This window comes from Rutilus rutilus, assembly GCF_951802725.1.
Source record: "Rutilus rutilus genome assembly, chromosome: 7".
Taxonomy (NCBI): domain Eukaryota; kingdom Metazoa; phylum Chordata; class Actinopteri; order Cypriniformes; family Leuciscidae; genus Rutilus; species Rutilus rutilus.
In genome coordinates, this window is record NC_140221.1 from 16,399,043 (window position 1) to 16,425,395 (window position 26,353).

Sequence of the window (26,353 nt, forward strand, 5' to 3'; positions counted from 1 at the left end):
CCTATCATACACCCTGCGCAATGTGGCACCAGGCAAGTGTGTTTTGCTAGTTTCAGCCCGACACAGTTATCATTTTAACCTCCTGCGCCACGTTGTTTAAATAGCAAATGCATTTGCGCCCATTTGTACGCCCATGGGTGTGTTGGTTTGAAAACAAGGTGTTTAGGTGCTAACAAAAACCTGGTCTAAAGTCAATGGCGCAATATGTTTGTTGTTATTTAAAGGGTGCGTAGAATGCCTATTATATGTGCCTAAATGCGGGTGAACAACGCGTGTACACTCTACTTATTACACACACAAAGATTAAAAGCAGCAACTAGCCAAATATTAAAAACAAAAGGATTACAATGTAAAAGATTATTATTGTGTAGGCTACATAAAGATATGGCGGAATCCGGCTTGTCCCATAGATGGTCTGCTTGCGCGCTTTAACCTCAAGAACGAGCTGATCCGTTTCCTCGCTAGAGAAGTGTTCGGTCTTTCCGCTTGCAAATTCCGCCATGTAAATATCGAATCCGCCATGGCGCGAGCGCAACTGGCTTTTAAAGGAAATGGGAGATGAGACTTTTATAGCATGTTACGCCCAAAACACACCCATTACTCATTAAGAGAACAGGGACAACACTTTTAGACCATGCGCCGGGTGATAATTTTTACCGTCTAAACTAGCAAAAGTGGATTCGGACACGCCCTAAGTGCACTTTAGGCCATGCGCATAGATCATTAAAATAGGGCCCTGAAAGTTTATAAAATGTTGTTTATACTATAATCATGCATTTGTCAGGAAACACAGACTTGAACAGATTGTAAGTGCAACACAATGGGGTTTTATTGATATAATATTAAGGTTAGATGACAGGTTAAATGCAATAATTGAGAATAAACAACAGCAGTTCACGGTAGAATGAAGGTTTGGATGAAGGATCCTTTGCCACAGGTGAGTACGGCCCCACACACATACTTTATTACACCATGTAGATATTCTAACGACTGATCGTCTTTCTCTCACAGATGTGGATATGGAACTTGGATACGCAGGTGCAACGACGAGGAGGAAACACGGGAGGTAAGAAAGGCAGGTAAGTATCACATGAATCATGCATGTAGTCCTAGTACGTGAGAGTATGGATGGCGTGCTTAAATGTTGTCCTGCTGAGAGGGTGATTGATGGCAGGTGCAGGTGGTGATTGAGTGTGTGCAGGTGGGAGCCAGGAGGGATGCTGGGAAACGTAGTGCTGCAGTGACTGGAGATCATGACAGCATTGTGAATTCTCCCTTATACATGTAAACCACAATTAAGCTTAGATCTGATTTATCCCTTTTACAATATGTGACCCTGGATCACAAAACCAGTCACAAGTAGCACGGGGTATATTTGTGGCAATAGCCAAAAATAAATTGTATGGGTCAAAATTATTGATTTTTCTTAAGTAAAGATGTTCCATGAAGATATTTTGTAAATTTACTACCGTAAATATATAAAACATTTATTTTTGTGAGTGAATGCAGCACTATCGCAAACATAAATGGACAACTTTCAAGGCGATTTTCTCAATGTTTCAATTTTTTTGCACCCTCAGATTCCAGATTTTCAAATAGTTGTATTACGGCCAAATATTGTTATATCCTAACAAACCATACATCAATGGAAAGCTGATGTATAAATCTCAATTTCATAAAATTTGTGGTCAAGGGGCACAATATATTCTAGTAATTGTTCATTATAATTACTGAGGGCTCTCAGATCTCATGCACATAAAATGTCAAAATCAATTCACTGCTTTCTCCTCAAATTATTTATTTTTGTATCTTGCATTATTTTGGATTGATTACATACGAAATACTTTACATCAACATCGTCCAGACTTCTCCATCTGCTTCCTTTAGGAAAGTGCCATTTCCTAGGGAAGTCCAGTCAAGTCGCATCAAGCTATTACCCTTAATCCCTCCGGGGCTTGTTCACTTAATTCAGCTACACAGCAGAAGACTGTTAAGAAGCAGAAAAACAAACACACCTATTTGAAGGTCTCAGGAGCTCGACACAAGGTCTTCTCTCTTTTTTGAAGGAAAATGGTGTCATTTTGCTCAGGACATTGAAGGTCTCAGGGGATATATGGAAGCCTGTGACGATGCTTTATATGTGTCCTCACAAGTTGATTTATTTGCGTTTCTACTATTCGGATTGACTAACTCAAGCAAGCACCAATGGAGTACACCAGGCGGACACATTCCTTTGGGTGACATGTCGTGGAAATAAAGCTTCTGGGACTTAGAAGAGAAAACCACAAGGTGAGTTTTACCCATGTTGGGGTTGTGTACCTTTGATATGTTATCCATTGCTGAAACCTTTAATGGCTTAATTGTTTGCTGACACTCTTTACACAGCCTTTCATATTAATATTCTAATCAAAGAAATACACAGAAAAGGTTCTAAAAGCTACTAAAAACTGATTTAATGGTAATCTATAATGATATAAAATCTTAAACCACTTTTTTTTTTAAATGGCCAATATTTTGTATGGGATAAATTACGTTTTAAATATGTCTACACGTCTTATGCTCTTTGAAGAAAAGTTTCTATAGAACCTTAAAGTCTTCTAGGGGTTTCCATCATGGGACCATTTAGTTTGAATTAATTAAGTTTGAATTCTTTTTTTATTTCGATGATTTTTAATTAAATAGACAGCTTGTAAACATACTTTATCACTAGACAAAATTGAAAAAAATCTGTTAAACATGAAAGTATTACGCAATCATTGAAGACATTTTTCCTTACAGTATATAGAATATTTTTGGCGTAAAGGGTTCTTTAAAATTGAATCAAGAACCTATACAAAACCCCATTGAAAAGAGCTTTTGTCAACATTTAACCTCAAAACTAGCATGTCCGTTTATACACTAAATGATTGTGCTGTCTGGTGAGCTAATGAATAACCTTCTTTACAAACAAGTCTATAAATCCATAGTCCATAATCCCTAGTTATGCAGGATTTCCTTAAAAAATAATACACTTTAAAAAAAAAATCACCTCTGAGTCCTCGTGATTAAAAAAATTAGGGAGATAATTAGCCATATTTTTTTAAACTATTCGAATAAATAACAAGCTGATTTAGATTGAGGCTTTGTTTGACAGTTGTAGGCTTTGACTGAAGCACAGGTGCGTGTTGACGTCGTCTGCTCTATAAGGAGGATTGAGGCCAGTGCAAGAGAGCAATGACCCCAGATTAACTCGCTCTCTGGATCTCATTAATGTCTACAACAACATCACATTTGGTGTAGCCTATATTCATGTTAAAAGCTTGGCAATATTGTACAAGATTTTTTATTCTCATCTCATCTGCAATATGATTTTACTGCACTCAGAAAAAGGGGAGCTGTCACTGGGGCGGTAATCTTTACTAATATGTACACTTTAGGTACTAATATATATTTAAGATCTGAATTTTAGTATTTATATATAATAAATAACATTGTGTATTATTGAATTAAGTGTTGTTTATGGTTTCTTAAGCATTTTAAAAATAAAAACATGCTTTATACTTTTGGGTGTGGTTTGAATTAAATAGGCATAGATCAAATATGATTCATAAAGTCTCATACAGGTGTTAAATGATAAGATGAAAAGTGCTTGTTATACTGACTGTCTTATGTTCTGCATTCAGGAGAAGCCATGGGGTGTGGTGTTGCAAAAAACAGCGAATTCAATAAAAGATACGACAAAGGTAATATGTTTACTAAAAACATGGATATGAATGGCTAGCGTAAATTAAAGAATGATATGTTTGAGTACTGTTTATTCAATGAATATTCAGCTTAAATTTAACTTGACCTCACTGACTTCATCTTCTTAAAACACATGGAAATGTCATGCCAGGTGAGATTTTAGAAGTCCAACAAAGCTTGTGTAAAGCCTTATTTATCTTTCGCGGCTATAGAACACGGCTGTCAGTTGTTTCTGTGCAGTGTCAATATAAGTAACTCATTTACATTCTCAACATGCCTTCTTTTTCATGCATGTCTGCAGGAGCCATAAGTAAGCAAAATTCCTCTTTTATCACCACTATGACATTTGTTTGACTGTTGTTGAGTAGTGCACACTACCCAGAGTTATATTATACGACGTTTATAAATCTGACATTAATCTCTCTCGGATGAACTGAGTGTGATTCTAGAAGCCTGACCTGAAAGTTAATGCATTTATGACAAATTCATTTAATTATTAATTTAAATGAATCTAAGCAACAACAAAAAAAGGTATTCTGATAGTGGTAAAAACCCGTGTCACGTTCTCTTGAAAGCTATGAAAGCAGCGGTGATAATCCAGCGCTGGTACAGACAGTATGCGGCCCGCATGGAAATGAGACGCAGATACACCTGGAACATCTTCCAGTCCATGGAGTACGCAGACCTACAAGATCAGATCAAAGTATGAAATCCACGATAATCTAATCACAATGGATGGATGGAATACTTACTTTATCTCCAAGAAAGCTGTAAACAACATTTATAATGATATGACAAATATTTTTTTCTCACCTCCTCACGCAGTTATACAATTTTCTTGGTTACCTGATGGATAACTTCACTCCATCCAGCAGTGAACGTAAAATAAGCTGTTGCATGTAAACACAAATACCACATATACAGCTTTCCACTGGAATCTATCCATGCTAAAAGCATCCTGTGTGTTCTTCTTCCATGTAGGAAATCTGATCTCACATATCTTCAGAGAAAACGAGGTTTGCCGAGATGCGGAGTGGGAGAGATACTTCAACTACACCAAAATTGATGTGCCAGACATCTACTCTGGCCCACGGCTAACTTTTCCTTTAGATATGGATCAGGCTGCTGATCTTGTAGAGGCCTTCAAAAACAAACAAGTAGGTGCTCAACGAGGATGCATTAAAAATATATTTTAGGTACACTCTCAAAAATAAGGCTTCTTTATTGGGATCTATGGTTTCATAAAGAAAGTTTAACATCCACCCCGGCTAACAGGGAACATTCTCAGAAATTTGGCTTGTATTCTGGCTAGGTTGAGGAAACATTCTTCCAGTAACGTTTATAGAATGTTCGGTCAGAGCAATCTGGTCTTTAATAATCTCAAAACGACAGCACATTATTTATACATTGTACATGGAATGTTTTTTCTGGAAACATTTTAGTTTTAAATGCTACTTGTTTCAGAATGTTCAGAGAACATTCAAAAGTAACGTTGCTATAATGTTTACAAAATGACCAAATAGAATGTTAATAGTTTCCTTAACATTTACATAACCAGGAAAAACATTTTTTAAAAACTAGACGTTTGAACATTAAAAGAACAGTCAGAAATAATGTTTTCAAAACTTAATGCACACTGTATTTAAACATATTTTTATTTGCTGGGATGGAACCTTTCTATTGCAAAATAAGGTTCTTTATAGTGTAAAAAGGATGTTCATTTCAAGCCCTGGCGGCTCTAACATGTAAAGATAACCTGGCCAAGTGACATTCCTGGTCATTTTGACATTATTAAATTTTTTCCCCGTGACAGATTTTGTAACTTTATTTTATACTAAAAGGGACAGGTCTTAAAAGGGACTCTATATATAAACACACAGGGCTCAACGCTAAGGAGTTTACTGGTTATTTGCCCTGCCAAAATTTTCACTGGCCCCGCCTGTCACCGTGACACCTGTCTTGGACTTTGTTTTGCCTTCTGTGTTTGTGCACCATGTGTTTTATTGTTAATCGGTTTCACCTGTTACCTATCATCATCCTTGTCATCAGTTTGCTATGTTTGGTACGTGTCTTGTTTGTAAATAATAGAGTGTAAGCCTGATCCGTCTTCCTGAACGTGCCACACGCAGCCAAAGCGTGACAGAAGAACCGACCACACCAAAAAAGTCGGAAATTATAGACCGACTGAATAAAGGAGAACATGGGCGTTCTCCATACCCTGCTGAATCCCGCAGATCGGCTCGTAACCTGTTTCCAGGATTGCCAACTGCTCGAGGAATATGTCGAGAGGTTTCTCGAGATTTCACACCATGCTGACTGGGCAGATGGCATCCTAAAGACTGTTTTCTGATACGGACTGGACGATCATCTGCACCAGCAAGCTCCAGCAGCAGCGATCCCAGGTACGTTCGCACAATACCTGGATCATGTGCTGCGGCTGAGCCCACGGTGAAGGCTGATGATGACATCACCGCTCAACCACCGTCGCCAGCCATCTTCATCGCTAAGCCTCCTGTCTTCGTCCAGTGCCCAGAGACGTACCCAATCTGCGCCCAGAGTCTCGTCCCGCTGAGACCCCACCTTCCAGAGTCTCGTCCCGTCGAGACCACCCTTCCAGAGCTGCTTCAAGCCATGCCTGTCAAGCCTGAGCTTCACGCCGTACCTATCAAGCCTGAGCTTCACGCCGTGCCTGTCAAGCCTGAGCTTCATGCCGTGCCTGTCAAGCCTGAGCTTCACGCCGTGCCTGTCAAGCCTGAGCTTCATGCCGTGCCTGTCAAGCCTGAGCTTCACGCCGTGCCTGTCAAGCCTGAGCTTCACGCCGTGCCTGTCAAGCCTGAGCCCTCGTCTCTGGCCAAGATGGCTGCCTGTCAAGCCTGAGCCCTCGTCTCTGGCCAAGATGGCCGCCTGTCAAGTCTGAGAATCCGTCTCCGACAAAGATTGCCGTAGCCTCGCCGCCGGAGCCTTCAGCGGAGATGGACGCCGCTACGCCTGAGTTGGTTCCTGAGCCTGAATTCCCAACCTCCCTCTTCCGCCTTTTCTTATCATCCAGCCGCCATCCTCATCTCCTCTCCTGTCAGCCCCATCACTCGCCTTCACGCCAGTGGAATGGTGGGCTCGCTGAGGGGCTTCCAGTCCTCAGCACCATCTTGGACAGTGGATGCCTGGGATCCTACTCCAGCCACCACGTAGGATTCCACATCGGCCTATCAGTCCACTAGCTCACCCTTGGCTCCTACCTCCTTCATCTCCGTCGTGGCCCATCAGTTCACCAGTTCAACCAAGCTCCCTCGTACCCCCCGGATTCACCTTGGTCGCTCATCGACCTTCTATCACCTCTGGACTGCACTTCTCTGGCTTCGCCTCGTCCCTTCGTCCCCTCGGCTCCATTGGACTCCTCACTCCCCTCCTTGGTCCTCAGTCCCTCTGTCTCCACCGCGCCCTTCTGTGTCCCCGTCTACACCTCAGTCGCCCAAGCCAGCGGCTTCCCCGTGTCCCTCTGAACCCTCTGCTCCACCATGGCCCAGTGAACTTCCGTCTCCTCCCTGTCATCCTCCCCCCATCGTTTCCACCTCAGTCCGTCATCGCCCTAGAATCTTCTGCCCTTCAACCTCCATGGCTATTCCCTCCATCGGCTCCACCATGGGTCATGAGTCTTCCCGCTGAATACACCTCCCTTCTGCCTGGACCTTCTTCTCCCTGTAATCTGCCTGCCTTCTCCAGCCTTTCGCACACTCCTGTTGCAGTTATCCAGAAGTTATTCAGTTAAAGAGCAGATTTGAGCAGAGTTTGAGTGGCCGAAATGCCAATCTCCCTCAAAATCTTGAGCTGAATTGAACATGGCCTGGTTTAGATATTCTTCACACCAAGAAGAATCTTCACGTTCTTTTAAGAAATATACAGTGAGAACCCAAGTTTTTGAGAACCCAAAAAAGGATCCACTGTGCCATTGCTGCTAAAACTCCCTTTTGGAACCTTTATTTTATAGAGCAGGGATGGGGAACTTCCGTCCTGGAGAGCCACTGTCCTGCAGAGTTTAGCTCCATCCCTAATTAAACACACCTGGAAAAGATACGTTAATCAATGTCTTCATGATTACTAGAAATCTACAGGCAGGTGAGTTTTTGTCAGGGATGGAGCTGAACTCTGCAGGACAGTGGCCTATCCCTGTCATAGATATGTGACAGTCAGATAACACTAATGTTATTAACCATGTACACTTCTGGTTTCTCCAAGCAGCAGCTTCACTCTCGTTACGTTCTTCAGCTTCTTCTGGAAACGTGGAAGTTACTCAGAGGGTTGCCAAATATCAACCGAGTCTCTACATGCCATAGCAAAGAAATAACTGTTTGTGGTAAGAATACCCGACACAACCTTTTAACTTTTTTATTGTTACATTATTCAACGCCTCTTCGAAAATCAAGTCACAAACTTTATTACAGGTGATTTACATGGACAATTAGAGGACTTGCTACTAATATTTTACAAGGTAGGTTTCAAATCTGTCCACACCTAACTACGAGATTGCCTTTAAGTACAATGTATCTATTCCTATGAATTTGTGGTCTATTTCTTTTCCCAGAATGGAATGCCGTCAATGGAGAAACCCTACGTTTTCAATGGAGACTATGTGGACCGAGGCAAAGACTCCATAGAGATTCTGCTCATATTGTTTGCTTTCCTGCTTGTGTATCCTGGAGATGTTTATCTTAATCGAGGAAACCATGAAGACCACATTATTAATTTGAGGTAATGGAAGAACACATGCATTCAGTGACACAATATTTATATAATAATTATACGTGCTATATATTGTTAAAACTTTGCTCACCACAAGCATTTTGGAGTACCTCAACCAAGTAAATATAATGTTACCAACACTAAACGTAAGAGCTAATAACTTACATTTTTATAATTAAGGGTCCAAGCATCAAGCATCATTATTTTTCTAACTCCTCTCTTACCAATTCATATGTGTTTTTTTTCAGACTCCCTTGACAAAAAAACGTTATCAAAACAATTCTGAATCATTAAATTGGTTCATAGGTATATGAGCATATTAATCAGTGTCTAGATCAGTGGTTGTCAACCACTAGAGGGCCTCAGCAAACTGATTTATTTTTTATTACAGCACATATTGGAGTCAAAACGTTTATGAACCACTGGTCTAGATGAGGTGGTGTACAATTTTTTTGTGAGAATCAGCCACAAGATGACGCTATAATGTGATCATTTTACATGTTACATTTACAATATAGCACATACAAGGCCGCATTAATGCACGGGCTTACCTGGGCTGAAGTCCAGGGGCCTCCCAAGTTGAGGGGCCTCCCATGTTCAGGTTCATGATGAGCTGAAAAGGTCATATTGTTTTGTAACTTGTCAGGTTTTCTGTCAATCACTCTAATCGCACGTTACATGTCTGCTGATTGAGTGACCCACGTGGCTCCATAAGCCCAGTCACACAGCCAGCGATTTTGTCGCTGTATGTCGCTAGTAGTCTCTATACTGTGAAGTCGCTTGTGGGCGTTGATAGTGCTGTCGCTCTAATGTTATTGGTAGACTGCTCGTCTGGCCACATCTATACAAAACACCATCACAAGTAATACAACTAGGCTATATTATTTTAATTTGACTAGGAATTAGGCTAAAAAAAACAGTATGCTGTTGAGGGAGTGTTTTTATATTACCACACAGCAGTGGATTAAATAATTTACTAGATTAACGATCGATCAATCTACAAATTAAACTCACTCATACTGTCATAAATTACTAAAACGTCATCCGAATTTGACAAATAACAAATGTTCTTGTCCCTAATAGTCAACGTAATGCAGGTGAAACTGTAAAATCAACTGCAGCAGTGCTAAACTTGCATCATAAAACTACAACACTCGAACTATACATGTATGAATTAAACTCACTGAGACTGTCGACAGTTTCTTTTCCATGCATCATTTTATTATATCCATGTATGTGGTTAGTTACAGTCAAATCATGTAAAACAGTGAAATCGCCCTCGAACTCTTCTGTTTTGCCCTGCACTGCACTCGAGACGGTGACGACGGGAGCTGAGCTCCACTGAAAGGCTTCTTTCCTATTGGTAGTCGCTCGCGAAAATCGCTTCTCATTTGCATAAAATTGACATTTCTCAACTGTGATGTAGATTACCTAGATATTACACTTTTTTTTTTAAATGAGACTATAAATCGAGGGGATGGGGCCTACAAAACCTCTCAGCCCCGGGGCCTAACATTAGGTTAGGGCGGCTCTGAGCACATAACCATAAGGGCAAGAATAAAGATTCTGTTTTTATCTTAATCTTTCAGTGTTCACAAATCAGATGGTCAGATTGATGTCCCTTTTTCTGCAAGAAAAAAATCTTCTGCCACTTTGAATTTTACTTTATTTAAAGGAGTCATAATGTTGTGTTACCTTGGATACCCAAATGCTCTATTATAGTATTTTAGGCACTTCTAAAAAAGAAAAGTGGAAAAAAAATCAACACGGAGCCCCTCAGACCCTTATTTCTAAAGGCATTATTGTCTCGCGAGATCTGATGCGATGTTTTGGCTGTCGTGGACGGTCATTATAATAATGCAAATGAGGGGCGCGTTGATTCGTTGCAGGAATGTATTTTACTACTTCCAAGCAGTACAAAAACATAGACAAAATACTGCAATAGCTCAATAAATGTGACGGTACTTATTGTTAGTGAAATTGTAATCACAACCAAAGAAAAAAGAAAAAATACACCATTGCCATATACATTCTTACAGAAGCCCCACTAACTGAAAGCTATTTTCAAACTGCATGTTTTGCATGAGTTTGGCTAATAATGTTTAGTGGTATATTGTTTTCATACTTGCATTTAAACAGTTTTAGCCACTGAGCATGGACTCCTGTACCGTCACTACTGTAGCTGCTAGTGTAAAACAAAGTGGAAAGATGTGGCTAGCATTCGTAGAGTCCATTCCCCGTGTTTACCTCGAAGGTAACGTTACATACAATAGCCGCATTAGCAGTTAGCTGCTATTTGTTAACCACAGTAGAGCAATAAAAACACAGTCTTACCTTTTCAATTTCTGGCAAGTCCCTGATGGTTGGGATGGCACCTTTTCCCAACCGGAGCTTCGAGGCCAAGTTCGCCTGATACTGCCCCAAATTTGTAAAAGATTCCGGTGTAAAATGTTTAGCACACACACCTAACGATACGCCACTTGAAAGAATTGTTGGGACAGCGTCATTAAAAATGAATTTCATCCACTGTTCCCTGATAGTTTCGTCCGTTTTTGGTAGATAAAACACATTTGCATGTTGTTTGTGGCAGTCACCCACAGAGCATCTCAGGTGTGCACTCGATTTCTCCATCTTTCTCGAGTCAACTAAACTGAATCTGAGGGGGAGAGGGGGAGAGGGGCGGGCTTCCCGCGGCATAGGTTTGCGGTGTCCATATTTGGTATATCCTCCCCCGTCTTGACGTCAAGAAGGGGAAGAAATCAAAATCTCGTTTTTTCGTGCGCGTGCACGTGGCCTATTTTACAAACCCCGCGGTAAACAAACGCTTCACTTTTAAATATCGGCTTCCCGGCCAGTGTATAATCATTATGCAATCATAACATACATTGATTCTCGTGGAAAAGTGAAATTTCTACATTATGACTCCTTTAATTTTCTTGGTGATAACATTTCATTTTCTGTTCAAAGGTATGGCTTCACCAAAGAAGTGCTGGGAAAATACAAGGTAGGTCATTAATTACATCTAATGTCTGTGTTCTACAATTCCTCAAGTTCCTAACTCTCGGCGTTTTCAAGCGTTTTCCAAAAGTTTCTTGTCCTCACTGAAGCGTCGGAAAGTGCTTAATTTACCTTACTGCATTTCATTTAGCCCTAAATAGTATTTTTTTTAATTCTGCAACATTAAATTGTTTAAAAATAACTTATTTTATAAAAATGTGTGTCCATGAATGCGTCAATTCTGTTACTGTACCATACTTTGCCTTTAAAGGCACACTATGCAAGATTTGTACCTTGATATAACAGCTTCAAAATCATTTCGATGGTAAACGAACTCGTAGTAGGGCGAATCATCCCGAAAGCAAAGCGGGGGGGGGGGGGGGGGGGGGGGGGACGCAAGTTTGAGAGGTGGCGCCCCGACAAATCTCGCGAGAATCACGACTTGCTTTACGGCACGACGTCACATACATCAACAACATATGAAGCAGCCTCTATGGAAGACACTAGCATGCATTTCAGACGCGAATCATGGCAGAGTCGACGAAAAAAACTAAGAAAGCGCGGTCAGAGTGCAGAGACGGCTCTGCGTGAGTGATATTTACGACAGTAACGTTAAATACAAGTACTCCACAGCGACTCTAGGGGTTTATTAGCATTTATGCTAGCCAGTGGGGTTTTGGCTAAAGTTTAAAATGGTCAATTCGGTTTACCGTCAAATTCTGTTGCCAAGTTAGAGTAACAATGCTGACAGTATGTAGCAGAATTTGACTATAAGGAAATGTTTTGTTGTTTTTTTTATGAAAAAAAAAGGAAGTAACTTGTGTTTGGCAAGCATTGAGTTATTAAAATTAATGTTTACAATAAGATCCTGGAAAGAATTTTTGTTAGTGAACAGTTTTTCCCCTTAACTTTTAAGAAAATGCTAAATGTATCTCCAATTATAGAGTCACTCACATGTGTAAAACCTCATAAAAGCTCACTGAGATGATACAGACATCATAATAAAAATGATCCTGCCAGAAAAATTGCATGATAACTTTTAGCAAAAGATCTCTCCATTCACTGATGCGTTCAGGTCACACTCACTCACAATTATATGTTTGGTCTAAAACGCAGCTGCTCTCATGTTTTGCCACAAATGCAAATGGATTTCCTGTCATCTTTGCAGGACTGTGATATGAAGCGTGTGCAAAGTAACATTTTAGCAACTATGTGAAAGTGAATTGCACATAACAGACACAATAGCGGTATAAAAAAACATTATCTATCGGTTCAATATGTGTCCCATGACGTGCTTCATTGTTTTCAAATACCTCAGTTTTTACAGTGCACACTACAACACGAAAACTGCGTTTTATCCACTCTAGAGAGCGGTTTCAAAAAGCTTTGTTTTCGTTGATAAAAACGCTGTCTCATGTGAATGGAAGTCCAAAACAGAGAGAAAAAGATGCGTTAGAGTTTGTTTACCATACGCCCTTAGCTGTTTATCTCCATTATGAAACAGTAAGGGATATCCCAACACTTTCTTTCCAAGAATGCCACCTCTTAACTGCTAGTAGCCTGCTTAGAGTTTAAAAGGGGAAACTCTGGTCAATTCTCCTGCAGTTATTTTCACTGTGAATGTTGGCCAGTCCTTGGTAAGAGGATTACAACGTAAAGTCTTAAACATTCTTGCACTCTGTCACTGGTATGGATTAACTAGCTGCTAAATCAACTAACTGTTGACATGCCGCCTTAGGAAATTGAATAAACGGTAATGTGTAATTCTTTTTACATTGGAAGATACTACATTTATTCAAGTATTTTGAAGTACTGGTGGCAGTTAACTAGTTGTTAAATGAACAAACATTTGACTGCATATATGACAACTTAGTAGAGAATTAAATATATTTAGTCATGAGTCATTTTTGGAAATATACTTATTTTTACTAGTTTTTTAAAGGACTGGTGGCTGTTAACTAGTTGGTAACAAACATTTATCTGCATATGACACCTTAAATGACAGTCATTTTTTAACATTGAAAATATACTATATTTATGATAGTATTTTAAAGAACATCACAGGTTAAAGGGATACTTCACCAATTAGCATTAAGCTTTGTATCAGTAGAAACCTGGTAGTATTTTCGAATGACCGTGCTTCCCTCCCTCATGTCCCCCTGAGACGAGAGATTTCTGTATTGTGTGTCTCAAAAATCTCAGATTGGGCATATATACACTCACCTAAAGGATTATTAGGAACACCATACTAATACTGTGTTTGACCCCCTTTCACCTTCAGAACTGCCTTAATTCTACGTGGCATTGATTCAACAAGGTGCTGAAAGCATTCTTTAGAAATGTTGGCCATATTGATAGGATAGCATCTTGCAGTTGATGGAGATTTGTGGGATGCACATCCAGGGCACGAAGCTCCCGTTCCACCACATCCCAAAGATGCTCTATTGGGTTGAGATCTGGTGACTGTGGGGGCCATTTTAGTACAGTTAACTCATTGTCATGTTCAAGAAACCAATTTGAAATGATTCGAGCTTTGTGACATGGTGCATTATCCTGCTGGAAGTAGCCATCAGAGGATGGGTACATGGTGGTCTTAAAGGGATGGACATGGTCAGAAACAATGCTCAGGTAGGCCGTGGCATTTAAACGATGCCCAATTGGCACTAAGGGGCCTAAAGTGTGCCAAGAAAACATCCCCCACACCATTACACCACCACCACCAGCCTGCACAGTGGTAACAAGGCATGATGGATCCATGTTCTCATTCTGTTTACGCCAAATTCTGACTCTACCATCTGAATGTCTCAACAGAAATCGAGACTCATCAGACCAGGCAACATTTTTCCAGTCTTCAACTGTCCAATTTTGGTGAGCTTGTGCAAATTGCAGCCTCTTTTTCCTAATTGTAGTGGAGATGAGTGGTACCCGGTGGGGTCTTCTGCTGTTGTAACCCATCCACCTCAAGGTGGTGCGTGTTGTGGCTTCACAAATGCTTTGCTGCATACCTCGGTTGTAACGAGTGGTTATTTCAGTCAAAGTTGCTCTTCTATCAGCTTGAATCAGTCGGCCCATTCTCCTCTGACCTCTAGCATCAACAAGGCATTTTCGCCCACAGGACTGCCGCATACTGGATGTTTTTCCCTTTTCACACCATTCTTTGTAAACCCTAGAAATGGTTGTGCGTGAAAATCCCAGTAACTGAGCAGATTGTGAAATACTCAGACCGGCCCGTCTGGCACCAACAACCATGCCACGCTCAAAATTGCTTAAATCACCTTTCTTTCCCATTCTGACATTCAGTTTGGAGTTCAGGAGATTGTCTTGACCAGGACCACACCCCTAAATGCATTGAAGCAACTGCCATGTGATTGGTTGATTAGATAATTGCATTAATGAGAAATTGAACAGGTGTTCCTAATAATCCTTTAGGTGAGTGTATATATGTGTGTGTTTATTTTTTTTGCATCTTCGGAGGCTTTTTTGGCCAGAGGCTAGAGACTATAGCCAGTAGTAGGAGCTAGTTCAGCATGTCTTCAACCCGCCCATAGGGGGTGGGATCTCACGATAAAACGGTGTCTTTTCAGTTTCGCATCAACTAGTAGCCTAGTTGTATCATTTCATCCGATACTGCCCTCTGTAACTGGTAGGTGTGGCTTGGGAATGGCCTCGTAGGGGAGCGAAGCAAGTGCATTCTGGGAGTTGTTGTCTTTCATCCACGTGAGCCAAATATATATATATATATATTTTTGGCTTTTGTCAGTCTAGAAGGCACCAACTTCTAAAATAATTTCACATTTCTACTACATAAATGACCCAATTTAAATACACATTCATCTTTCCAACGGTGAAATATCCCTTTAAGCAGATGGGCAATAGAATGATCTTTGTCAAGTGTTGTTTTTTGGGCAGATTTAGGGTCAATGGCAAACATCTTTGGCAAAATATCTATTGATGGTGCTAACTGAAATTAACTGAGGTTATGTTCAGTTAATGTTTGTAAGTAATAAAGTATTTTTATGGTTTTAGTTAACGACAATAACTCTGCTGAGGAATAACTCATTAACATCGTCAGTAATGTGTTTCAAGCTCTGCTCTGTTCCTGCTCTGAGCTTCACATTATGGTGAAATGAATCTGAGGAGCTTCTCTTATCTGTTCAATTCCTTTAAGTTGCATGGAAAGCGTATCCTCAAGTTGCTCCAGAAGATCTTCAGCTGGTTGCCCTTAGTGACGGTAATCGACCACCGGGTGCTGATAGTCCATGGAGGAATCTCAGATACCACAGAACTCGCTCTGATAGCTCGAGTGGACAGACACAAAGTGAGTCAAACAAACGGTTACATGTTGTTAAATCCTGAACATCTCCTCTTTTAACTGATGAATATGACCTGTCTTTCTATAGTATGTGTCTGCTATGAAGCCCCCGAAGAAGAAGACTCCATCCCGCAGTAGTTTACATACAGATTCAGAGCGTTATAATGAGATGATCATCTGTAAGAACAGAACAGGCTCGATGACCTTTCCCAAACAGTTTGCTGCTCGGGACAGTTTCCAGAGACGCTCCCTTCAAGACTTCTCAAGGACTGTGGCTCGGACGGTTGAGGAGGAGCTCGAGGTCCGCCGTAGGCAAGCGCAGTTTACCATGTCCAGCTTCAGCCAGTCTCACCACATTCTGGGCTCTGCCCCGTCCTGTGTGTCTGAATCAGACTCATCTGAGGTCTTCGACACCAGCGATGATGATTGGAAACAGGTAGGCTTCATTGACGGTATCTGCTTTGGTACATGTTTGTGATTTGTTTAGTACTTAATACTAAAGTACTAGTTTTAAGTTTAGTACTAAAACAGTTAGGTAACACTTTATTTTTAAGGTGACGTAGTTACACGTTACTACATATAGTGTACATATAGTATACTATAGTAATAACAGTAAATTATGCATAATTATAAGTAACTAACCCTATAATCGTAACTCCATAGCAAGTACATTAATAGTAGTTAATTAATATTACTCAGTACTTATTTGAGGAAGTACAATATAACTAGGTGACCTTAAACATCAGCACCGCTCTACAGTAATTTGAAAGTGATTGCAGTACCAGTTTTGGCCACAATCTTACATACGGCTCCTTTAAATTACTTAAAATCATACTTTCATAGGAGGTGAAATAAGATAAGAAATATGATGTTTTTAGTTGGTCTTAGTTGGATTTTATTTTGGTCTTATTTTGATGCTTGTTTTGTCTTTATTTAAAATTATGTATGTCATTTTGAGGCCTCCTAGTGGGCTCTGGTTGACTGGTTGAGATCCACTGTACTAATTTGATACGTGTAGTTTTGAACCATTCATTTCAACTCATTCCTCAGTGTATAAAAAACACAAATTGCATTTGGTGTATTGTACTTATAGTACAATGGAAGTCTTTTGGATAAGACGTTGCACAAAAATAAACATTAAAGGGACACAATGTAACTTTTGGCCCTCTAAAGGTTAAAAAGCAAAACTGCATGCATTTTGTGGAGGAACATTGTTTTGGTTGTGCCTCGGCTGTGGTTATGCTGCTGCTTATACAAAATTCACTACTAGGCTTAAGAGATATAACCAGTTTAGATGGAAAGGATCTCAAGCTGACTAACTGAAGACGTTAAAGTAAGACATAGTACTTCCAGCCCAGCACTACAACAACCATAATGAAATGATCCTTCACAATAGATAATGCTTTACATTGAACTGTGTTAGAGAGCTACACATGGCAATTTATCTGTTCAATAAAATACCACATGCACGGGCGAGTGACAAATGTATGCAATTTCCTGCGAAAACCATCCCAACAGGTCTAAGGGTATGTTTACACGACAACGATATGCTTAAAAAGGAGAAGTTTTTCCTTTGAGTTTTCCGCGTAAAGACGACACCTTTTTCAAAACGATCCCTATTCACACGTATCCGTGAAAACGACTAAAAACACTGTATTCTGCTGCCAGGCCACTAGATGGCGATGAAACGGTATAGACTGAACATGTAATACGCATGTGCATGACGTCATCGTCTTCAGAGATTCGCGTTTTTGTTGTTTACACGGATATCGTTTTCAAAAACTTGCACTTTGAAACCCGTTTTCAAATTTTTCCATTTTCAGGCACCCAAAACACAGGTGTCGTGTAAATTAACGGCCAAAACCGTTTAGTTGAAAACGGTGTTGTGTAAAGCCCCTAAAATACAAACAATTCTAATAGGCTTACCATAGTGAATCAGGGTAAGACAAAAACACACAAGGATTGATGATGTATTGACTTATTTATTTTAATGTAGTAAATTTTGGGGGGAAAAAAGTTACATGGTGTACCTTTTTAAAATACACAAAAAGTGTAATAAAGTATAAAAGATTTCAAAAGTATATCTATGCTAATATGAGACTAGTGTGATCAATTTGTTTATAATCTGGACCATTACTCTTAAAAACATAGGTAATTATGCCAACAGTTAAATAGTTTTACAATCTCTCCTTGCAATTACATTTATACTTTGGTGTCATCAGATTTTGGACCTGCTGTGGAGTGACCCCATGTCCCAGGACGGTTGCGTTCCCAATGAGGTCCGTGGCGGAGGTTGTTACTGGGGTCCTGATGTCACCGAGGACTTTCTGAACAGACACAATCTCCAGCTCATTATCCGCTCACACGAGTGCAAGCAGGATGGTTACGAGTTTTGCCACAATCGTAAGGTCAGCAATGCAATGTTCTGAGGACTTGTACAGTCGTTTGAGAAGGAAATAATAATGACTTTGTCATTTCGGCTAAGGCAGGGACTGAATTTAGATTAACAAACTCATTTTAAAAGGTGATCAATTGTCTTATTTACATTTACATTCATGTACTTATGATGGCTCATGTTAATTTAGAGTGCTTTTTAGGACACTTTGTCCTGTGAGTAATATAGTAATTCTCTAGATGAGCTCGGAGGAAAATTATTCTTCAGACATTTTGCCCTTTCATAGTTAAAGAAACGCAAGTTCTCAGTTACTGTATACACTCACCTAAAGGATTATTAGGAACACCATACTAATACTGTGTTTGACCCCCTTTCGCCTTCAGAACTGCCTTAATTCTACGTGGCATTGATTCAACAAGGTGCTGAAAGCATTCTTTAGAAATGTTGGCCCATATTGATAGGATAGCATCTTGCAGTTGATGGAGATTTGTGGGATGCACATCCAGGGCACGAAGCTCCCGTTCCACCACATCCCAAAGATGCTCTATTGGGTTGAGATCTGGTGACTGTGGGGGCCATTTTAGTACAGTGAACTCATTGTCATGTTCAAGAAACCAATTTGAAATGATTCGAGCTTTGTTACATGGTGCATTATCCTGCTGGAAGTAGCCATCAGAGGATGGGTACATGGTGGTCATAAAGGGATGGACATGGTCAGAAACCGTGGCTCAGGTAGGCCGTGGCATTTAAACGATGCCCAATTGGCACTAAGGGGCCTAAAGTGTGCCAAGAAAACATCCCCCACACCATTACACCACCACCACCAGCCTGCACAGTGGTAACAAGGCATGATGGATCCATGTTCTCATTCTGTTTACGCCAAATTCTGACTCTACCATCTGAATGTCTCAACAGAAATCGAGACTCATCAGACCAGGCAACATTTTTCCAGTCTTCAACTGTCCAATTTTGGTGAGCTCGTGCAAATTGTAGCCTCTTTTTCCTATTTGTAGTGGAGATGAGTGGTACCTGGTGGGGTCTTCTGCTGTTGTAGCCCATCCGCCTCAAGGTTGTGCGTGTTGTGGCTTCACAAATGCTTTGCTGCATACCTCGGTTGTAACGAGTGGTTATTTCAGTCAAAGTTGCTCTTCTATCAGCTTGAATCAGTCAGCCCATTCTCCTCTGACCTCTAGCATCAACAAGGCATTTTCGCCCACAGGACTGCTGCATACTGGATGTTTTTCCCTTTTCACACCATTCTTTGTAAACCCTAGAAATGGTTGTGCGTGAAAATCCCAGTAACTGAGCAGATTGTGAAATACTCAGACCGGCCCGTCCGGCACCAACAACCATGCCACGCTCAAAATTGCTTAAATCACCTTTCTTTCCCATTCTGACATTCAGTTTGGAGTTCAGGAGATTGTCTTGACCAGGACCACACCCCTAAATGCATTGAAGCAACTACCATGTGATTGATTGATTAGATAATTGCATTAATGAGAAATTGAACAGGTGTTCCTAATAATCCTTTAGGTGAGTGTATTTCATTAGCAGTGTGTGCAGTCCTACTTAATGTTTTAGTTGTCCAGATTGACATGCATCAATCTTTAAGTGCAGTTTTTTCATCTTAAATGTCTAAATATTTTTGGGGCCAGTGTATGTTTGTAGAAAAGTTCTTGACAGTTTTTAAAGTTGATTTGATTCATGTATTTTGATTTTCAGGTCCTGACCCTTTTTTCAGCCTCTAACTACTATGAGATTGGCAGTAACAGAGGAGCCTTTGTCAGACTGGGTCCAGATCTCGTGCCTTACTTTGTTCAGTATCAGGCCACCAGTATGATCCGAGGACTGAGCTTTCCACAAATGTAATCAACACACATACCATCATCAGCCATTTGACAGTGATTCTCAACCTTTTTAACTCCAAGGCCTCTCATTGTCCACAACAATATACAAAGGCCCAATGACCAAATACCAGTTTTTCATGATTAATTGAATAAGCATTTAGGATAAAGATTTGTTTAAACATATTTTACTCACTTATACCTGCTAAAATAATTTAGAGCTTGGCATAACTAGACATTTTTTTTATTTGTTATAAAAATGCCCATGGAGTTATAAGATTTGGTTAATTTACATGTCTATATGCCAGCAGCCATATCACCCTGTAGCCCAAGACTGGTTGCCCACTGAAGCCAAGCAGGGTTGAGCCTGGTTAGTTCCTGGATGGGAGACCTCCTGAGAAAAAACAGGTTGCTGCTGGAAGAGGTGTTACTGAGGCCAGTAGGGGGTGCTCACCCTGTGGTCTGTGTGGGTCCTAATGCCCCAGTATAGTGATGGGGACACTATACTGTCAAAGAGCACCGTCCTTCGGATGAGACGTTAAACCGAGGTCCTGACTCTCTGTGGTCATTAAAAATCCCAGGATGTCCTTCGAAAAAGAGTAGAGGTGTAACCCCGGCATCCTGGCCAAATTTGCCCCTTGTCCTCTGTCCATCATGGCCTCCTAATCATCCCCATATACTGATTGGCTTCATCACTGTCTCCTCTCCACCAGTAAGCTGGTGTGTGGTGGGCGTTCTGGCGCAATATGGCTGCCGTCGCATCATCCAGGTGGATGCTGCACATTGGTGGTGGTTGAGGAGATTCCCCCTTCCATATGTAAAGCACTCTGAATACCCAGAAAAGCGCTATATAAATGTAAAAAATTATTATTATTATAAATCACACTTTCAAAATTAGGTTTGCTGTTGGCGCCGATAGCCTTGTGGGCAGCGCGCCAACATATAGCGCCGTTGCGCTTCGGGCGTCCCGAGTTCGAGTCCCGGCTCGTGGACCTTTCCCGATCCCGTCCCCTTCTCTCTCTCCCACCTTCCTTCATGCCCACTCTATACTATCCTATCATAAAAAAGGATAGTATAGTATAGTATAATAACCAAAATAAATATAAAAAAAAACTACCTTATGTACATATCCTGATTCTTCAAAGAAAAAAATGAAATTGAATTAAAATAAGAAATATCTTGATTTGTAGTTGTTGAATGCTTGTTTTGTCTTATTTTGAGTCATCTTTTATCCTGAGGCCCCTAGTGGCCCCGGTGAACCACTGAACTAGGGGAATGATTTTCATTCACAATTTCAAATATGTTATTTGGTATGACTTAAGTTTTGTTGGAAAATCTACAGCAGATGTTGTGTTCCAGTCATTCTGGATAGTTTATAGTCTTACAGGTTCATTGTCAAGTTTCCAGCTCATTTCTCGATGTTCTTTCAGTGTAAAACGCACAGAGCACACTGCTCTCAAGGTCCTACGAGAGCAACTGTTCGTGCACAAGTCAGATCTTCTCAGTGCCTTTCAAGAGCTTGATAAGGAGAACACAGGTACAGACAACTGTCTGATATAAAATGCATATTTTAATACAGTACTGCAGTATTTTGCTACCTAGTGGTGTGATGATATCACTTCCACTAATAGCTAAGGAATAAAAATGGAGTTCAGACTGTTTAATATTTAAAATCACTGCGTTTCTAGTTACTTAATGGCTAGTTTTGCAGTTGTTCAAATGTCAAAGCAATGTCAATGCCATCACAGGACTGATCTGTTTGTCCGACTGGGCCAGTGCAATCGAGCGAGTTCTTCACCTGGATCTGCCCTGGAGAGTTCTTCAACCTCAGCTAGTGTCCAGCACCCCTGACGGGATGCTGGACTACCACGGCTGGTTCCGGGATCTCGCCCTAAAAAATCACAGCTCTGAGGTAAAGCAGAACCCTTGATTTGAACATTTCCAGAAATGCATCTCTCTGTCTGCTGTGTTAGTATCGCAAAATTCTGTAGATACTTTTGCAGAAAGCGCTCTCTTCTGTTCTCACTATACAGCACATTGAGCAGAGTATGCTGCAGACACTGTATAAACATCGCTCCACCCTGGAGACCATTTTCAGAATAGTGGACACAGATAATTCAGGTATGAAAAAATATTTGCAGGTAGTAATAATAATACTGATAAAATACTTATTAAATGTAAAGAATGTTTGACCTCGTAATGCTTAATCAACATGTCATAACTGGATCTTCCAGTGAAAACAACATGGTTTGCTATTTCTGTGATTGTCCCACCCTCACGCCAGTAAACACGTCATCAGAGAAGAGAAATTTTTGCGAGGGGGAAGTTATTTTGATGAAAGATTATGAGCCCACATTACGGATGATCGTTTGCACCTTCGAACCCATTTCAGGGAGTGCGTTCTCGAGACGTGTACGGATAAATCATTTATAATAAACACTGTATTATTTGGATTTTTTTTTTAAGAATTGTCCATTTGGATTTCATTGCAGCTTTAACATTTCCCTGTTGATGACGATTCCTTCAGAGAATAGACTAAATGTAGTTTGATGGCTTTCCATAGCACCTTCCTATGGCCTATGTTTCTGTTTTTCTCAGGTCTCATCTCTTTTGAGGATTTCCGTCAGACGTTGAAACTGCTCAGTGCCTATCTGAAAATGGAAATCTCCGATGAGGTCATCAATGAGCTGGTCATCAGCACAGACACAAATAACGACGGTAGCATTGACATTGATGAATTCATGGAGGCTTTTCGGCTGGTGGACAAAAGCAGACTTGAGAGAGGTAAAAGTCCATTACAGTTCAAGCAGGAATATCAGCGTCTTCCTCAGGAGGAAGAAACCTCACAAACTGCAGACTCTACAGGCCCACAGATTTCACAAGGTCCACCTTCACAAACTGCAGGTTCGCTTGGTACACACACTGAAGATTGTTCATCTTCACAGACTGAAGATCTCTGTGACATTTCTGTTGTTGTTCCACCACAATAACTATTGGCTGTTGAAAAAAATAAACTGTTGTAAACTGTAGTCTTCCTCTTGGTATTGTACCTTCCGGATGAACCTTTATATGCTTTTTTTAGACTTTGAATCTTCCTCTCTAAACCAAATATACGTCTGTGTTAGCTTCAGGTTCAGGTTTACAATGCACCTGGAAGTTCTGTGATCAATCATGAATGTTCTCCATGTTTCCTCAATGTACTAAATTGTATTGCAAGCTGCTGATCTCTCAAGGATTCCTACATTTGTTCTTATCTCCCTGCAAACTTGATCTGTCAAGATCATGAGGCTTTTCGAGTTTGTCTTCATTGCCTCTGACAAATTTGTTTGCATATTTTGTATGAAAATGAGCCATCGGTATCTTGAACAATACACCATGACATAACTGTTCCGTAACATAGACTACATGTTGTTCATTATGGATTTGATGTCTGCATAAGCATGCAAGTAAAAGGCTAGATAGAGTTTTAAAACTCTTTGCCTGCAACTTGTGTTTCAAGAGCTATTTTTAATAAGAGGCATGTTGACGTTAAGCTCTGTGCTATTGCTGGAAATAAAAGATATTGTCCTAGAAAACATACTAGCCAAAAAGATGACTGATGTTTTCCTCTCTACCTACACGCTGACTGAGGGAAATGGTTTAGAGGGAGTATACAGTATGGGTGGTATACTTGGAAGTAGTAGTGATGCAGGGAAGAATATTTTTATTGGCTAAAACACAGAAACGAGTTAGCATTTTTGAAATTCAGATTCTATCGCCATGAAAACAATAGGTTTTTTGAAGGAGATTATGATTAAATGCCTGAAATAAGGTTTGTGGTTAACAGAAGCTTAAGATATTTGCACATTTTATTCCACGACAAAATACATAATAACCCTTTGTGAAAAAAAAAAAAAAATTGTTTTACTTTTCTTGGGAAAAGGTGGTTGCTAACGCTGCTAAATGGCTAATGCTGCGTTCCATTTACCTTGAGGAGCTGGGAATGACGGCACACCCAGCACATCCAGGTAAACATTTGTTGTGGGAATACACAAATAAAAAGGCTGTAATGCCAAAATTTAAAATCCATAAAATGGGTTGGATAGTACTGTGTGGACCACTGAGTTAACTGAGACACAGACAAACAGAAGGGCTAATAAACAATATTTTACTGTTTAACTACGGTTGATGCGCTGAGAGCAGCCATTTTGCATTCTAAAGTCAGGGTTGTTGCCTTTCTTATACTGTCTATGGTTGTTGCGCTGTACAGTGTGAGCGATTCTAAAGCAAATAGAGTCATCTGCTCTTAATCGCTATTATGGTCATTTAACGTCATACACCGATCGTTATGCGCAGTGCCGCTTCAAGTCGAACACTCCTCTTGTCTTTAGGCGATTGTATTTAGGCTTCAAAATAAAAGTTGTTCATTTGTGAAGATTATCATTTTCAACAAAACTTGTAAGAATCATAAACTTTCGTGGGTCATATTTTCTGCAATGATCCAAAAGCCAATTAAAAAATCCTATTTTATCGAGGGAACCAAGGTTATTCTAACCTCTGGTTTGGCCTTCAAAAATACGCCATTACCGCAGAACTCCGTACCATTGACATCTGACCTGGATGAAGTATTTAGCAACTGTTTTCTCTCTGCAGATGATTCTTGATAACCGTGAGTCACCACTAGGGGGCGTTACTGCAATATATCTGTGTAAGGACTGCAGTCACACTCAACATATCGCTGTCTGCTGGTTAACCAACGATTCTTTTGTTAACATGGGACTGTGTGGGTGAAAGGCCTGCATAAGTACAGATATCAAAGAGCACTAGTCTTCACATGTCTGCTGTGAGTCACTGCACATCATGAAAATATATATTTTTTAAGGCTTTGTCAGATCGCCCACTCCAAACCTCAGTTTCACAGCAGAGGTTATCGCTACACTGGTGGTTTCAAAACATTCCTATAGTTGTAGCCAAATGCGTTTGTCAAGTTAACAGCCAAGACTTTTTTACAACTAGGTTGTTCAAGTGAGTGACGCAGGACAAGTTGTTGCTTCATTTAAAGGAAGGGTAGGCAATATCAGAGCGGCTTGCAATAGCAAGCTAGCTTTGAAAGCATAAGATCCCACCCTCCCTTCAGAGTGTCTCCACAGCCACGCATCCTCCAAAACACATGAACTCACACAGCAGAGTTTGCAAAGTGTCACTAGACGAAAGACGGTGTGAAATTACCTCATGTCTCAAAGCACATAATAGTACAATAGGCCTATGTCACGAAAAAATTGAAGACCGGAAGTACGTCTTTTAGTAGGGATACGGCTCTTCCGGTTAGCTCTTTACAATGGCGGAGTCCGATAGATACCGCTGGACCAAATATCTCCGCAACCTGCCTGAAGTCACATATGACGATGTGGTTTGGATGGTAAATGAAAACTCTCAAGTGGAAAAGCGTGAAAGCTGAGGAATGGCTGTCTACGTCCTGACGCAGAGCAACCCGGTGCACTACAACAACAGCGGCGGGCTGTCCGTCAGTAAGGTAAACGTTTCTATGGTAACAGGGAGTTGGACCAATCAGCAGACGTTGCTGCTACGCTTAGGATTGTGGGTAGTGTAGTTTTTTTTCATAAGATCGCGGATAAAACATGTTTTTTCTTAAAACAGGGTTGATTTCATACGAACTTATAGCTTCTACAGGAGCAAAAACATTCGTTTCACAACCTCATAGCTCGTGGTCAGTCTACCTCGGATGGTTTAGACATTATTGCTGATAATCTAAATCCTTATGGAGAAATACTGTTGACCGGAAGTTCTGAATCCCTTCTCCGCGTTCCGGAAGCAGGAAGTGTGACATAGGCCTATATAGCTGCAAGCAGCGATACGGGGCAGCAACAGCAGTGCAGAGCCAGAAGAGCAAGAAACTAAGCCATTTTTTATATCTCATGACCTGTAGGTGGTGCTGTTCCCAAATTTGTCATGGGCCCTCAGATCATGATTTCGATGATTGATCAAAGTTTTGAGCCTCTGAATCAATTTTGGGTCAGCATCGTTAAGATCATGACATCATAACTTTTGAACAAAAATTAATAAAACAATTCTGTTTAGCCATGTCTGTGCGGCACGGTCCAAAGATCATCGGAGCCAATTTTTGTAAGAATTTAGCAATTTTGAAGGAGGAGTACCGAAAAAATGCACTACTGTACTTTTAAAAATGGCAACTACTGTAATAGGCGGAGTCTTAATGTAAGATGTTGAATGTGATCAGCATGATGAGCGGAATCAGGTGTTCTAAGTTTAATTTTTCTAGATAAAAGGGTTCAAAAGTTATAATTGTTTCAAATGTGAATATTTAAACTAGTGATGGCGCTATAG

General features: G+C 40.5%; 1 protein-coding gene across 3 annotated transcripts; it reads left to right on the forward strand.

Moving 5' to 3' along the window:
* Positions 1–939: 939 nt before the first annotated feature.
* Positions 940–23,591, forward strand: ppef2a (protein phosphatase with EF-hand domain 2a). Of its 3 annotated transcripts, XM_084412893.1 has the most exons (18): positions 940–1,079; positions 1,888–2,289; positions 3,663–3,722; positions 4,299–4,426; positions 4,549–4,603; positions 4,705–4,880; positions 7,960–8,074; positions 8,163–8,209; positions 8,303–8,469; positions 11,428–11,464; positions 15,626–15,775; positions 15,858–16,205; positions 17,992–18,177; positions 19,887–20,029; positions 21,439–21,545; positions 21,757–21,920; positions 22,042–22,129; positions 22,607–23,591. In XM_084412893.1, exons 3-18 carry the CDS (start codon positions 3,671–3,673, stop codon positions 22,996–22,998), a joined length of 2,355 nt encoding a protein of 784 aa, XP_084269019.1. In that variant the 5' UTR covers positions 940–1,079; positions 1,888–2,289; positions 3,663–3,670; the 3' UTR covers positions 22,999–23,591. The 3 variants fall into 3 exon arrangements, with proteins under 3 accessions (XP_084269019.1, XP_084269017.1, XP_084269018.1); XM_084412891.1 differs by having other exon boundaries at positions 3,663–4,426; XM_084412892.1 differs by having other exon boundaries at positions 2,197–2,289; positions 3,663–4,426.
* The last annotated feature ends 2,762 nt before the right edge of the window (positions 23,592–26,353 follow it).